This window comes from Rhinolophus ferrumequinum, chromosome 12, assembly GCF_004115265.2.
Source record: "Rhinolophus ferrumequinum isolate MPI-CBG mRhiFer1 chromosome 12, mRhiFer1_v1.p, whole genome shotgun sequence".
Classification (NCBI taxonomy): domain Eukaryota; kingdom Metazoa; phylum Chordata; class Mammalia; order Chiroptera; family Rhinolophidae; genus Rhinolophus; species Rhinolophus ferrumequinum.
The window spans coordinates 51,680,809-51,695,818 of NC_046295.1; the positions used below are offsets into that span (position 1 = coordinate 51,680,809).

A 15,010-nucleotide genomic window follows, 5' to 3' on the forward strand; every position below is an offset into this window, starting at 1 on the left:
GAATGGCTTTTTGTTTCTAACTGATGGTCTTTAATATAACTTACCCAATCTCTCATCTCCTGTCCCAAGGAAGGTTTTATGATTGAGAAGCACTGAAGGTGATGTCTAGCAGTTCAGTCAAACATCATTGATTTTACCTTTACCACATTGATGAGAAATCGTTGGATCTACATACCAAATGAAGGCAGGATGGCCAAGTACTACTCCCAGCTTCCATCTGCCTAGAGTAATATGAAGGACGTTCCTGTCAGCTTCTCCTTTGAAGGAGAAAGGGGAGAAACCAAAGGTCTCCAAGAGGAATAGAAGTGGAGCGTATGGTTTTGAGCACATCTTGAATTGTGCCAGCCAAACCAATCTTCTGTGTCACCCTGTTAACAAATTACGGTTTGGTGGTGGTGGTGGTGGTGGTGGTGGTGGTGTGTGTGTGTCTGATTTTATTACTATTGGATTTTCTTCAGTATCTTGTCCTTTGAGCAGTTCTAGTCTTGTTTCTGCTAACCTCAGACAGAAGAAATGGTGACTCAGGGATGATCAGAGATAGAGGTAACACGAGAGCTATAATAGCTCAAGAACCAGACTTTTCGTGACATGCAAGACGTTACTGAGCTTCCTCTCCGGGTCTTTTTGACACTGCACTCTACCCACCTCTTCAACCATGCTGAATATCCTCCTGTTTGCTGACCTTTGCACAGAAAGAGCGACAAAGAATTGGTCTTAGCTGGTGTTTCTCTTTCAGCACAGCTGTTCTGTGATTGTGTAGGTACTCCCACAAGGAGGAGGTGATTATCTTCATAGGAGGGGTCGGACAGAAATCTGACCACAATTTAACAAAACATGTTTCTAAATATCTATTCACTTGTGTGTTTGTTCATTCAACAAAACTTATTAAATCCAGGGCCTAATGCTGAGCTAAGCAGTGGATACAGAGATTTAAAGAAAAAATTTAAAAACGTAGTCTCTACCTTTAAGGAGCTCTTTGTTTAGTGAGGGAAGATGGTATTATAAGTATGATAAATGAGCTGAATGTAAACCATGAGACACAGCAGTGGATAGACGGAACCAAAAACACTTAATAAGATGGTGGTGAGAAAACTAGTTATAGCCTCTTCTGTAGGATCACAGACCCTGGCCTTTCCTGCGATCACTCTATGCTACATCTTCTAGCTAGTCTTGTTATTTAGATGGAAATGTCATCTTGGAGCTATACTCCAGATATCTTAGAGATGCAGTCTAGAGAGATGAAATATAAATTTTTTTGTGTACCCAAGACTTGAAGCCATATGGTTAACTAAATCTACTGATAGCTTTAATGTTTCAGTATGCTTTTTGACTGCCGTAGGATACATTGTGATCATTTGGAATCTTAAGACATTCCAGTATTCCTAATGTAAATGGACTCTAACTTATCAGACCAAAAATTCCAGAAATTGGCCAATTATCCTTCCCCTGGCAACTATCGTCACCGATTTTTAGAGATAGGGACATTTCAGTCATTAGGTAACTTTGGAGAAATCGCCTAGGCCTTTTGATCTAGAATATCAGCAAGCAGTCATTGCTGAGTTTCTCTCACCAGCAGCTGGGCTTCAGTGAGCTGGGAATCTGGTAATATAAGGGAAGGGGGCCTTGACTAATCTACTACTTAGAAACTTGCACTCCTGAAGATCATCTCACTGCTCTTGTTTCTTCATCTGGAAAATCCCATTTGTGATTGCTTTCCCACTGTGAGCAGGATATTTTCTTAGAACCTCCTAAGCCTGATTTCCAGCTGGCCTTCCTTCCTTTTTCTCTCTTCCTCCTTCTTCTTCCTAGTTACTTATTTTTCAGGGCACCAGTTACTCTAGTTCCCTCTTACAGAGCTCATTTTCCTTTTTAGATTTTGCAATTTCCTTGTCTAGGCTAACCTCCAGCCCTCTGTAGCTTTAATCCCTAAAACCTGAGTTTGAATTACATCAAGATTCGTAAGAGCTAAGTTTTTCACCCTGGCATTTGAATCAAAGCTCTAAAGACATCCTTAGACAGAAGCTTCTCCTATTTTGACACTTCTACCATCCCACCAAGAAATTGAGTTGAGTTCCTCTCACTAGACTGTGGCTTTTGTACCCTTCCTTCTCTTCTGGCTGGGTCAGCTTAGTGCATCCACAGGAGATAGCTGAAAGTGCAAAATCTATTTTGGGCACAGACAAGTGTATCAATGATGCTTATGGAATCTCCTTGACATAGCACAAGGTAAATGACAAAAAAATATCATTGAATGAGCATTTTCGATGTTTCAGGAATTATGTATTCACTTTACAATTAGCATCTCATTTAACCCTCATATTAGCATATAAGGTAGTTTTTACTACCCCATTTTACACATGAGGAAACTAAAGCCCAGAAATAGAAATAAAAAGTGACTTGCCCTAAGTCACTTAACATTTAGTCAGAGCCCAGTCTAGAACAGCTAAGACTTTCTGAGCATTTTTAATATACCAGGAATTGTTCTAAAATGCTTTGCATGCCTTAATTTATTAATCCTCACAATCACCTTCTGGGTAGATATTATTATCATTTCTATTTTATAGATGAAGAAAATGAATCTCAGAGAGGTTAACTAACTTCCTCAAGGCAACACAGCTGGTAAGTGAAGAACTGAGATTTGAACCTTGGCAGTCTGGCTCGATTGCCCATGTTCTTAACCACGATGGGAGCTTGCCATATTTTTAAACTCTAAGGCCACTGCCCATTTTATAATACCAAGTTGCCTTGCTTCAACAAAATGTGTAGCCCTTTCAGTTCAGTGGGTTTACCAACCCCAGCCCAGCTCCCAACTCAGGTCCCTGGGAAACCAGGCCTTTGTTGAACAGTCTGTAGAACAGTTCCTAATGAAGGATGCATTTTTTGCAGTCACCAGAGGCTAGAGCTAAGTGTTTGACCCCTGGAATTCCATGTCCAGGACCTTTTCAACTGGATGGTCTCTTAGGCTCTCTTTGTCTAAGCTGATTTCTGATCTTCTCTAGTTCTAAGTTCTCATCCATAATTCATATCATGTCACTCTTGTTTCAGCCAAACAGGAATAAACTTTGAATTAGCAGGTAATGGGGAAACAGTCATCCCAGTGTTTTCTCAACAGTATTCACAAACCCCAGGGAATCTTGAATTAATCTTATCAGTGTGAAAACATTCTTCCTGCCTGGATTATCTCAAACATGACTGGCTACTTTCTTTCCTTAAGCTCGTCGTGTTTCTCTGTCAGACTTTTAGCTGCTTCTCCTAGATGGTTGCGCAAACTGAAGTTTTAACCATTTTCTTCATCATTCCTGCTTTTCCTTTTTTAAAGGCATCTTATGAAATCTGACTTTCTAGTCTTCAGTTCCTCCCCGCTCTTCCCCGGTGAAAATCCTAGTTTCCTTTCACCTTCCTCTTCCTTCATGGCAGGTCTGGTATCAAAGAGACAGAACTAGGTGAAGGCTAATCCTGCCCCACTTTGGAGTGTCAGTCTGTCTCCACCAACTCAGGCTGTGAACTTGGGGATCTACCTGCTTTACTTTTAAAGTCAAAGAGGGAGGTATGTATTCAGTTGTTGTGCAGAGCCTGGACTCCATGCATCCCTTGGAGCTGGTGGGCTCAGAGAGAATAGAGGATAGTTCGTTGCAGCCAGATAAGTTGCTGGGAAAACATATTAGATCTTTATTAAATTAAAAATGAATGATTATATCTAGGATTAAGTTTAATAATAAATATGAAATTTGCTAAGAAAATATTAGAACTTTATAGTCATAAAATAATACTTTTGGGTAAATGGAGAGGCTGTGCTGGTCTGTTGGGTATGGTGAGAGGGGCAAATTGTATGGGAGAGACTGATTTTACTCACCAATGCTTGACCAAATTGAGTCTGAACATACTGTGTTTCCCCGAAAATAAGACCTAGCCGGACAATCAGCTCTAATGCATCTTTTGGAGCAAAAGTTAATATAAGACCTGGTGTTATTTTACGATAAGACCAGGTATAATATAATGTAATATAATATAATTAATATAATAATAATATAATATAATATAATATAATATAATATAATATAATATAATATAATATAATACTGGGTCTTGTGTTAATATTTACTACAAAAGATGCATTAGAGCTGATTGTCTGGCTCGGTCTTATTTTCGGGGGAAACACGATAGTAGTAAATTAGCCTGCTCAGGGATTGGAGAATCTCAGTACCAGTAGAAACACCAATACTGGTCTGGTACTCTGCCTAGTCAGGCAGCCATCTGGGCCTCTGAGAAAGTCCCTGCACAAAGGCATAGCCCCTGCAGCAGCTCTAGATCCTAGATGCCGCTGAATTATCTGAGCCATGCATGTTCCACTGCTTTGGATAACCCAACCTACAACAGTTAGCAGAAGCTCTTGTATCACAGTGTTGTAGGTAAGCCACTCACTAGTCAATACAAGCCATAACAAAACATGCTATCAATCCCATCTCAGTTTCCCCTCTCCTTATTCAGCTAATGCTAGTAACCACAAGAATGAAACAAGGAGGAAATGCACTAGTCCAGCAGAACAAACTGCAAGCTTCAGAGCCGGGTGGTAAACCTGACCCAGGGAAGACTCACAGCCACTCGTTTGTGTATTGCTAGCAAGATGATGATACAGACACGATCATCATGCTTCCCAGGGTTATACCAACAAGCCTCTCTCTGTCTCCTTCACAGGGATATAGTATGTTACTGGGTGGGGGACTAATAGTGCAAAAATGTCAACTCTATCCAAATTTATCTGTATAATCCAAATCTGTATACTCTCAAATCCTTGGGTAAAAATAGCCAACCATCCCAGTTTCACCTTTCCCACAATTTGTGTATACCCTGAACTTCTTCACAATTCTCTCTGTTTTTACACTGCCCAATGTACAGACTTTGGCCCCTTAGATATTTTCTATAAGAAAGTTACTCATGTCTGACTTCATGATGTTTAGTAATTTTGCTGACAACTAGAGGACTAGAGGAAATTACATGAGAACCATAAAGATCTCTGTCTGTCATTCACTCTCTCCTCAGCTATCTTTCAAAAGTCTATAATCTTAGCCCCCTAAGAAATGCAGTGTTGTTTTCCACAACTGGCTGTTTTTCCCATGGGAAGTAGGTCTGTCTCCTCTAATAACCCACTTTCACTCCATCCCTAGGATTCTAGTGAATAAAATTTTCTTTGTCTTCATCTCTAATCAAAACTCCGAGGGAACTGGACAAAGTGATTCCAAAGTTTATCTAGAAGAGAGAATATACAAGAATAGCCAAAGAAAACATGTCCACACAAAAACTTGTACATGAATGTTCACAACGGCCTTATTCATAATAGTCAAAAGATGAAAACAACCCAAATATTCATTAATGGATGAATGGATAAACAAAGGTATTATATCCATACAGTAAAATATTACTCAGTCATAAAGAGGAATGAAATAGTGATACATGCTATATAACATGAATGAAACTTCAAAGCATATGCTATATGAAACAAACTATGACAATAGGCCACATATCTTTTTATGGTAATGAAATATCCAGAATAGGCAAATCTATAGAGACAGAAAGTAGATTAGTGTTTGCCAGAGACTGGGGAAAGGGGAGAATTGGGAATATGGGTATAGGGTACCTTCCGGGAGTGATGAAAATGTTCTGAATTAGTGGTGATGGTTGCATAACTCATGAATGTACTAAAAATCTCTGAATTGTACTCTTTAAGGGGGTAAATTTTATGTTAGATGAATTATATCTTTAAAAAATTAAACAATTGCAGAATTGTGTTTCTAGGACCTGGAGCCAGAGACTTCTGAGAGGGCTGAGGCGAGTGAGTTCAAGATCAAGTAGGAGTCTGTAGCCTAGAGTAAGAATCTTTGAGTACCAAGGAAGGAAATTTCTTCCTAATCTTGGGAGCCATGAGCCAAGGAGGACCTCAGAGGGCTGGAAGAGGTTCAAAATTCACATTCAGTGTGATGCAGAAGCAGAGGGCTTGCTAGATAGAACTCATTCTCTGAGGAGACAAATTCTTGGGAAACGCAGTCTAGGAATTTCTAGAACTATCAAAGGTAAAAGACTCAGCAGTAATGTCAACCCTCAGGCCAGACTCTAGGTTGCTTGGTCTATGTACTATCCAGGATCTAGAGAATTGGGAAGCACTCACACCGGATTGTCCAAGTAATTCAAGCATCTTCTCTTCCAGGAATACTTCCTTATCCCGCTTTCCCTGACTTCCATTCCCTCTTCTGTGCACCCCTAACACCACATTCTTGCCTCTATCTGCCAATGTATTCTTGCCTTACATTGGATTGAAGTTTTCTTTTATGTTTGTCTTCCCCACCGGGACTAGGAGTCCCAAGATGGTCAGGAATGATGTTACCCTAAGGCCTAGCCCACGACCTGACACTTGCCAAGAACTCAGTAAATGTGTGTCGAGCCAATGAAGAATTGAAGAGACTACAGGAATATTTCATGCAGGGCAGAAAGAACTGTTAATACATATTTTTAAGACTTTTCATAACATGGTAATGGCGAACTGTTTATAACAGTTCATAACACCTGTGTGTTTTGATGTGATGATTTTTGTCATGTGTTTTGGTTATCAGGCTCACTCATACTAAACTATGAGTCTCTTGAAGTCAGGGACTTTGTCTTACTCATCTTTTTATCCCCCCGCAGCATTGGGCACACTGGCTTCTGTGCAATAGAGGCTCAGTAATGATTTATTAATTTAAATTTAGTTAAGCAAGTTTAGCAAAGGCTGCAGAAAGAACCTCAGATACCTTAAAATAAGGTGTTGGAATTGACCGAGGAGGGCGGGCTGGGTTTCTGTGTTTGGCAGCAATGTTGGCGCAGGCCATCCTGTTGTCTGTAGAGAGATAATCTAGGATTACTGGAAGCATTCACGGTGGAGAACTCAGAAATTCCCTGTCCCATTGACTTCCCAGCTTGAATACTGGAGAATTATCATTTTGATTGTATTTCTTGATTCTTTGACACAGAGACAATATTCCATTTGCAGACAGATATCCTCAGTGAGAAGGTATGAGGATTTGGTGAAGTCTTCACTAGCAGCCAGCATGCCAGGCTGGTCTGCAAAGGGGCCTCCTTCTCATTATTTCTCTCCTCTTTCTCAGAACAAGAGAGATGTCTGCAAGCCAACAACAAAGAATTCAACAGTACGTTTGGATATCCAGTGAGTATCAGGTCTCTGGCTGTTTCAGAAGGGGGCTGGAATTCTCTGATATTCCCCTTGTTGGTGGGGCAGGAACTTCACTGTAGATGTAGGTCCTACAACTTAAGTTCTACTTTCCTTCACACTCCCATACAATGAGGGCTGGTGCAGTGACGGCTCAGAACCAAGATTAATCCGGTGACCTAGGCTCAGGGGAGAACGTATCTCAAATTTCGGGTTTTATGTATAACTCCTAGAAAAGAAGCATTGTTTTCTTGTCCAAATGAAGCTTTTTCTTGTCCAAATGACAAGCATAGTTTCACAATTTTATTTTTTCACTTAGACATTTATCTATTATAATACATATAGATCTACCCAATTCATTTAATAGAGGCATAGTTTTCCATTATATTGATACACCTTAATTTATTTAATCAGTTTCCTACTGATGAACATTTAAGATGTCTTCATTTATACCGCCTCCAAAAAACAAAATGTCTCCAGTGTTTTGCTGTGATAAATAGTCCTGAATGGGCTATTATATGTATATTTTGGCATACATTTGGTGTGAATATGTGAGCGTTTCCTAGAAGTGAATTGGCTGATCAAAAGGAAAAGACATTAAAAATTTTGATACATATTACCAGATTGCCCTCTATAAAGATTATACCATTTATATTTCTACCTATAGTAGAGACTGCTCACTGCTCCATATTCCTGCCAAATTGGGTATTTACCAGTCTCTTTCATCTTTGCCAGACTGTTAAAAATGACATTTTGTTATCTATCTTAATTTTGAGTGAGATCAATAATCTTTTCATGTTAATTAGCTATTTGTGTTTCTTTTTCTGGAAACTGCCTATTAATGTCTGCCCATTTTCTATTGTTCATTTTTCACTTATTTATTTATGAATAAGTAACTCATACAGATACGAGTATATATTGACAAGTCATGCTCTAACACCCCATACTTGCCTACATCTGCTCCCTATAGCGAATCACTTTTGTTAGTTTCTAGTGTATTAATCAGTGCCTCTTTGTGCAAATAAAGCAAATACAATATATATTCTTATTTTCCCACTTCCTTACACTATTCTGAACCTTAACAATATGTCCTGGAGATGTTTTCATAATCATAGTTTCATAATAGCTTTTTCCTTTTTTTTTCAGCAGCATAGTATTTCCTATGCAGGTTTAACATAGTTTATGTAACCAGTTCCTTATAAATCAACATCTGGCTGGTTTCCAGTTTTGTACAATTACAAGCAATGCTTTTATACATGTTATTTCGTGCACATCCAGCTACATATATCTGTATATATAGCACGTCCTCAACTAACGTTGTTTCATTATAATATTGATAATCTGCAGTAGAAACTTAACTCTTATTTATATCAATTAGTTTATAGTAAAATTGGTTTCATTATATGTTGTTGCACTTAAAAGGTGCAGAGGCTATCAATGAGACGTTAAGTGAGGGTTTAATAAGTATATAAATAGACATACTGGGGGTGCCAAAAAATGTATACAAGTGGACACTGGTCAATGTTGCTGAAGCAGTAGTTCACCGTAATCAGAAGTGTCTGGACACTGATGGTAACCACTTTGAGCACCTCTTGTAATTGCAGAAGATATCAGTATATATTGAATATTACAATTTTAATACAGTTTTTTCCTTTCTTAAAATGTGTATACATTTTTTTGGCACCCTCTGTGCCATACATATTTGTAGCCTCTGTAGGATATCAGTTTATGATTTCTGAGTTAGAAAAGTTCTGGATAAAAACAATGTTTAGGATATGGCTATGGGGGCAGATTTTCTTCCTCTTTTTCCTCTGCATAAGTAGGATTGTGGTGCAGTAAAACTAGGTTTTGGCCTCAGACAGACCTGAATTTGAGCACAGTTCTCCTCCTTTCTAACCTTGCATCCTTAGGTACATTAATTTCTCTGATCTTCAGTTTCCTCATCAATAAAAAAAATAAAGGCATAATAATGTTCACCTTACACGGTCGTTGTGAAAAATGTTAGTTCTCTTTCTCCAAGAAACTATTATGCCTTGGAAAATGGGTTCAAGTCTTATTCAATCCATACCACAGTTCCTATTACAATGTTTGGCACATAAATGGCATTCAATAAATATGTGCTGAATAGTTCATGAATAAGCATATTTGGCTGATTCTTATATATTTAAGAACACTTTCATTTCCCTGATCCTACCCATTACTTATTTTCCTCCTATTTCTCTCATTTCTTCTGTTCCTACTCCTTTTCCTCTTCCAAACCCCTAACTACTGGTTCTCATTATGTCCTTGGTTTTCTGTTCTCCTCTGCTCTCCCATTTAGCCATCAGTCAGGTTATCATTGCCCAAATAAATACATAAATAGACCAAACCAAAACCCACCTCCTCCATCATGTTTAAATTGTATCACCATAGGTGATGTGTTACAGATTTGTACACTTGAAACCTATGTAATTTTACTAACCATTGTCACCCCAATAAATTTCAATTAAAAAAAAATTTTTTTATCACCTACACCAAAAGAACTAAACACCGAGGAAGTTCATAATTGAGCAGAAACATGTTCTACATTCTTGAGATAACGCTTCTGGTTTGACATTTAAAAGTAGAGCAAAACATTGTAGTTGCCAAGTTAGTAAAGAAGTACTGATACTTCTATCTTGAGAAAGAATCAGCATGGCTTTTGTCTTTGTTTGCTAAACAAATGCTACCCAAGTGAATGGAAACCTGAAATACATTAATTAGCAATAAAATCAAATGGAAAATCAAAACCAGGTGCTTCAGTAAGGCAAAAGATCTTTTAGTCCAAGTATTAGAACCTTCTGAACTTAGACACTAAGAAATCCAGTGAGCTACAAGGCTACAGTAATCAAAACAGCATGGTACTGGCATAAAAACAGACACATAGATCAATGGAACAGAATAGAGAGTCCAGAAATAAATCCACGCCTATATGGCCATTTAATCTACGACAATGGAAGCAAGAATGTACGATGGAGTAATGACAGTCTATTCAATAAATGGTGCTGGGAAACCTGGACAGACACATGCAAAAAAATGAAGCTGGACCACCTCCTTACACCATATACAAAAATAAATTCAAAATGGCTTAAAGACTTAAATGTAAGATCTGAAACCATAAAATACCTAGAAGAAAATATAGGAAGAAACTTCTCAGACATTACCCGGAGTAAGATTTTTACTGATATATACCCTCGCTCGAGAGAAGTAAAAGAAAAAATAAACATGTGGGATTACATCAAACTAAAAAGTTTTTTCACAGCAAAGGAAACCATCAATAAAACAAGAAGGGATCCTACTGAATGTGAAAAGATATTTGCCAATGATATATCTGATAAGGGATTAATATCACAAATCTATGAAAAACTCACTCAACTCAACTCCAAAAAAACAAACGATCCAATTAAAAAATGGGCAGAGGACTTGAAGAGACATTTTTCTAAAAAGGATATACAGATGGCAAACAGACATATGAAGAAATGCTCAACCTCACTAACCATCAGAGAAATGCAAATAAAAACCACAATGAGATACCACCTCACCCCAGTCAAAATGGCTATCATCAATAAATCAACAAACAACAAATGCTGGCGCGGATGTGGAGAAAAGGGAACGCTTGTGCACTGTTGGTGGGACTGCAGATTGGTGCAGCCACTATGGAAAACAGTATGGAGGTATCTCAAAAATCTGAAAATGGAACTACCCTATGATCCAGTAATTCCACTCCTAGGTATCTATCCGGAGAAACCCAAAACTTCAATTCAAAAATCTTTATGCACTCCTATGTTTATTGCAGCACTATACACAATAGCTAAGACATGGAAACAACCAAAATGCCCATCGGTAGATGACTGGATTAAGAAACTGTGGTACATTTATACAATGGAGTATTACACAGCCATAAAGAAGAGAGAAATCTTACCATTTGCAACAACATGGATGGACCTAGAGAACATTATGTTAAGCGAAATAAGTCAGACAGAGAAAGATAAGTACCATATGATCTCACTTATATGCGGAATCTAAAGAAAAGAATAAGTGAATGAACTAAACAGAAACAGTTTTGGAGACAAAGAGGAAAAACTGAGGGTTGCTAGATGGGCGGGAGGGGTGGGGGGTGAGGGGGAGGGTGAGGGGATTGGAGGGCAGTCGGTGACCACAGGATGGCCACGGGTTTGAAAATTAATCTGGGGAACGTAATTTGGTGGTTACCAGAGGGAAAGGGAGTTGGGGGGTGGGGGATGAGGGTGAGGGGGATCAAATGTATGGTGATGGAAGGGGAGCTGACTCCGGGTGGTGAACACACAGTGTGATTTATGGATGATGTGATACAGAATTGCACACCTGAAATCTATGTAATTTTACTAACAATTGTCACCCCAATAAATTAAAAAAAAATAATAAATAAATAAATAAAAATAAATTAAAAAAAAAAAAGAAATCCAGTGAGTATCTTATGATCAAAGAAAACTATTTCTATGTTAGAATAACATGCTTTTAGGGCTAGAAGGATCCTTAGAGATCATTTAGTTAGAACTCAAAGACAAACCTATGAGCTGCTCTGGCATAGATTTTGTTTAATTCTTTTTCAGCCTCTCCTAGTAATAGCCCAGCATAGGGCTATGAACAGAGCAAGCCTTGAAAAATGTATAGCGTTTGATTGATTATTTTTTAAAGTTATTTATAGTTTCAGGTGTACAAAACAATGTAATAGTTAGACATTTACACCCCTCACAAAGTGATAACCACCCCCAGTCTACTACCTCTCTGACATCATATGTAGCTGTTACAATTCTATTAACTATAGTCCCTATGCTGTACTCCACATCCTGTGACTGTGTGTGTGTGTAATTATAGTTGACATTCACTATTATTCAGCTTCAGCTTCAGGTGTATAGCACAGTGGTCAGGCATCTACACAGTCTATGAAGGGGTCTCCTTAATAAGACAAGTGCCCATGTGACCCCCTACCAAATCTTGACATTACTGATTACATTCCCCAAACTGTATTTCATATCCCCATGGTGATGTATTTGTATCCCCATGGTATATATTGTGACTACTGATTTGTACTTTCTAATCCCTTTACCTTCTCCCTCATCCCACCCCCCTCCTCGATTGATTATTAATTGGAAATATTATGGAGAAACACGAAGGAAATCTTAATGTTAGTTTGGATGTCTAAACTCCTAAGTGCTAAGCTATTCCAGCTTCTCTTCCTTTGGGAAATAGACCCTGAGCAAGTCTTGGCTGGGTAGCCTATCTAGCCTTCTTGGGCAAGTTTTAGCCTTAACACTGAATGATTTTGGTTTTCCAAGAGAAGGACCCTGATGCCTTTCCAAGGCAAGGCCCAAATCTTCATATTTGAACAGTATCTCTTCTGCGGGCCTGTAGGTGGGTTTACTCTTTTGGTTTTGGCCTTATAGATGGAGGAAGTGGGGGAAAAGTCCTGTTCTTAGGGAATTATTTGGTCTCATTCTTCTGCTTTTCTTGAGCTCTTAAATTCAAGCTCCAACATCTTAAGTCAAATGATTGAAGACCCAAAGGTAGAACATAAGATGGTCCTGTCAACATCTTGAGATCAGGATTAAAGAGGCAACAAGTTCCCATTTTCACTCAGCAAAATAATAGCTTAGATGTCGGCCAAAACTATTCAGACTTGGCAATTAAGGGGCAAGTGATTCTCCAATGCTGACAGCGACCCGAGTAGGAACCTTCATGGGCTCCAGCACGTGAAGACACACCAAACTGAGTTCTCCAGACTGAGAAAAGCTTCATTAGAGAGCGCTGGAGTAAAGCTAATACAAATGGCAAACTTGCCTGCTATTTAGGGCAGAGGAGGACCTTAGGGGCCAGAAATAAGATGGAACTGAAGGATTTCTTATTCTAAGAAAGGAAAGTATTTGGATGGCTGTACCAATGCAGTGAGTCTCAGGGAACAGCACAATCTAACTCTGCAACTAACTGTGGTCTCGGGCAAATAACCTCAGTGCCTCAATTTCCTCATCCCCAAAAGATACCATATGGTTCTCCCCTCCTAGGGTAGTTGTGGGGATTAAATAAATTGGTACATATAAAATGCTTGGAACAGTGCCTTACACCTAGTAAATGTTCAATAAGTGCTTAAGTTTTTATTGTTAATTTTATTATTATTATTATCAATAGCATCAATAAACAAAGAATTCTATCCAGGACAGAAAAACATTCTGTCCCCCTCCCCACCCTCCCACCAAGTCCACATATTGATCAGTCTTGACATCTTTGCATCCTCCAAGCCTCAAAAGAAAAGGGGGGGGGGAGACGAAGACTTCTTCCCTCTCCCCCTCCCTTTGGTGGGGGAACTGTGGCTTTTTACCATTTTACAGAGTGGCTTTGGTCCTTTCTGTTAAGTTTGGGAGGTGGAGGGGTCTTTTGTTCCTCTAATTATACTTGTTTTCTTTCACTCACAGAGCAATGCCATCAAGACCTCAAAATATAATATCTTTAACTTCTTGCCCCTGAACCTATTTGAACAGTTCCAGAGACTTGCAAATGCATATTTCCTCATTTTGTCCATCTTTCAGGTATTACCTTGTGGGAAACAGAGCATTTTATCAACCTCTCTGGGGTCAGCTGTGTAATTAGTCCTTCTCTTTCCTAAGCTGAGAAATGTCTTCTCTCATTAGATAACAGGCAAATGAATGGCTGAGGTTTCATCCCAGTCCTCTAGAGTGGCTGTGGTCAGGGTTAGCCAGGATGAAACAAGCCTCTACAAGAGGAACGAGACAAGGTCACTGGGTCCTGAGGAAGGGAAGCATGGCCACCTTTCAGCTTGACCCTAGGAGGCCCCACCCACAAGTGCACCTCCATTCCTCCTCCTTTTCCCCACCTCCCTGACAGAAGTTAATGTGCGGGAAGGAGAATGGTTTAGAACATAAGAGTACCAGCACCGGGAGGAAGCAGGGCAGGGTAGGCCCATACTGGGAGAGAGGACACCTCATCTCCTTCCCCCTCGTGCTGAAGGGGTGTGGGAAGGTATGTGGTTTTCCCATGTCCACTCTTACCCCCCAAACCCCCAGCACCTTCATTTCAGTATCACAGGACAAATGGCCCGTTGCTATCAAGGCAAATGTAGTGGAGTTCAGGACAGATAGGCAGCAATTTATAGTCTCCTCTTCGTTCATGCTTTTTTGGGAGATATTAATATTTGGGGGGTTATATGAAAGCTACAAAAAGTGAAAAGCAACTAAGATAGTTGAATTTACTATGAACCCATGAAGGTGAAAATGGCAGTGGGGGTGGGGGGAATATGTTGTCCTTCAAGCTTTCTGACCCAAGTTTCTCTCCCCTTCCCTCTCACAGCTGATTCCCCAGATCTCCTCCTTGGCGTGGTACACAACGGTGATACCCCTGATGGTGGTGCTGTCCATGACAGCAGTGAAAGATGCCATTGATGACCTGGTGAAGTGGCTTTCTGGGCCCCTAGACCCTCACTGTACCTAGTCAGGCTGGGGGCAAGAAGGAGAGCCCGGAACTACCTGGTACTAGGAAGAAGCACCGACTGGACAGAGATGTGTCCTTTCCTTGTTTCTTTTTCTATCCCAGAAAAACATGTAATTTTCTTAGGCCCAATACTGGTGGTCTCTACATGGCCAGAAAGGGGCAACGAAAGGCCTTTCTCTATCTTCCTTCTGCCACCACTCTTAACGTTTTCCAGGACTCCTTCCACTTCTTTTTTAATAACCCACCTCTTCCTTCACTCCCCTCTTAGCTTTCTCTGGGTTTGCTCTCATCTTTCTTTCTCCATTCCCTCTG

At 39.6% G+C, this 15,010-nt stretch overlaps 1 protein-coding gene across 1 annotated transcript in view; it reads left to right on the forward strand.

Annotated features, from left to right (window-relative positions):
• LOC117031537 (phospholipid-transporting ATPase FetA-like) overlaps positions 1-15,010 on the forward strand; it is an 82,752-nt gene that overhangs the window by 18,662 nt on the left and 49,080 nt on the right. Inside the window, exons 2-4 of the mRNA XM_033122028.1 lie at positions 7,137-7,195; positions 13,666-13,779; positions 14,558-14,656. Coding sequence (XP_032977919.1) covers positions 7,137-7,195; positions 13,666-13,779; positions 14,558-14,656 — 272 coding nt within the window. The remainder of the gene's footprint in view (positions 1-7,136; positions 7,196-13,665; positions 13,780-14,557; positions 14,657-15,010) is intronic.